Source organism: Eurypyga helias, unplaced genomic scaffold (assembly GCF_000690775.1).
Source record: "Eurypyga helias isolate BGI_N326 unplaced genomic scaffold, ASM69077v1 scaffold24820, whole genome shotgun sequence".
Lineage (NCBI taxonomy): Eukaryota > Metazoa > Chordata > Aves > Eurypygiformes > Eurypygidae > Eurypyga > Eurypyga helias.
Window position 1 is genome coordinate 3,466 of NW_010227970.1, and position 253 is coordinate 3,718.

Consider the following 253-nt stretch of genomic DNA (forward strand, 5'->3'; position numbering starts at 1 on the left):
GCCGCAGAGCGGCGCGGGAGCCGGAGCCATCCGCTAGCTGGGCCCGTGCTGGCGTCGGCTGCCCTCAGGCTGAGGTTGGGGCGTCCTTCCCAGCTCCCCCCCGGGATCTGCCACGGCGGCAGCGCCGAAGGGACCTCGGTGGCTCTGCCCCTTGCTCGCCCGAGGAGCCAGGCCACCGACAGCCTTCGGGAAACGTCCCCGGGCTCAGCTGGGCTCGTGGTGGCGTCACGGGGACTGTGCCTCCCTGGAGCCC

At 74.3% G+C, this 253-nt stretch overlaps 1 protein-coding gene across 1 annotated transcript in view; it reads left to right on the plus strand.

The window, feature by feature from the left end:
- The window catches only part of LOC104514412 (death-associated protein kinase 3-like), a gene marked incomplete at both ends in the record, with an annotated part of 3,350 nt that extends 3,131 nt beyond the window's left edge, over window positions 1-219 (plus strand). The window contains one exon of the mRNA XM_010158084.1: window positions 40-219. Within this exon, the coding sequence (XP_010156386.1) occupies window positions 40-219 (180 nt within the window). The remainder of the gene's footprint in view (window positions 1-39) is intronic.
- Between the last annotated feature and the right edge of the window lie 34 nt (window positions 220-253).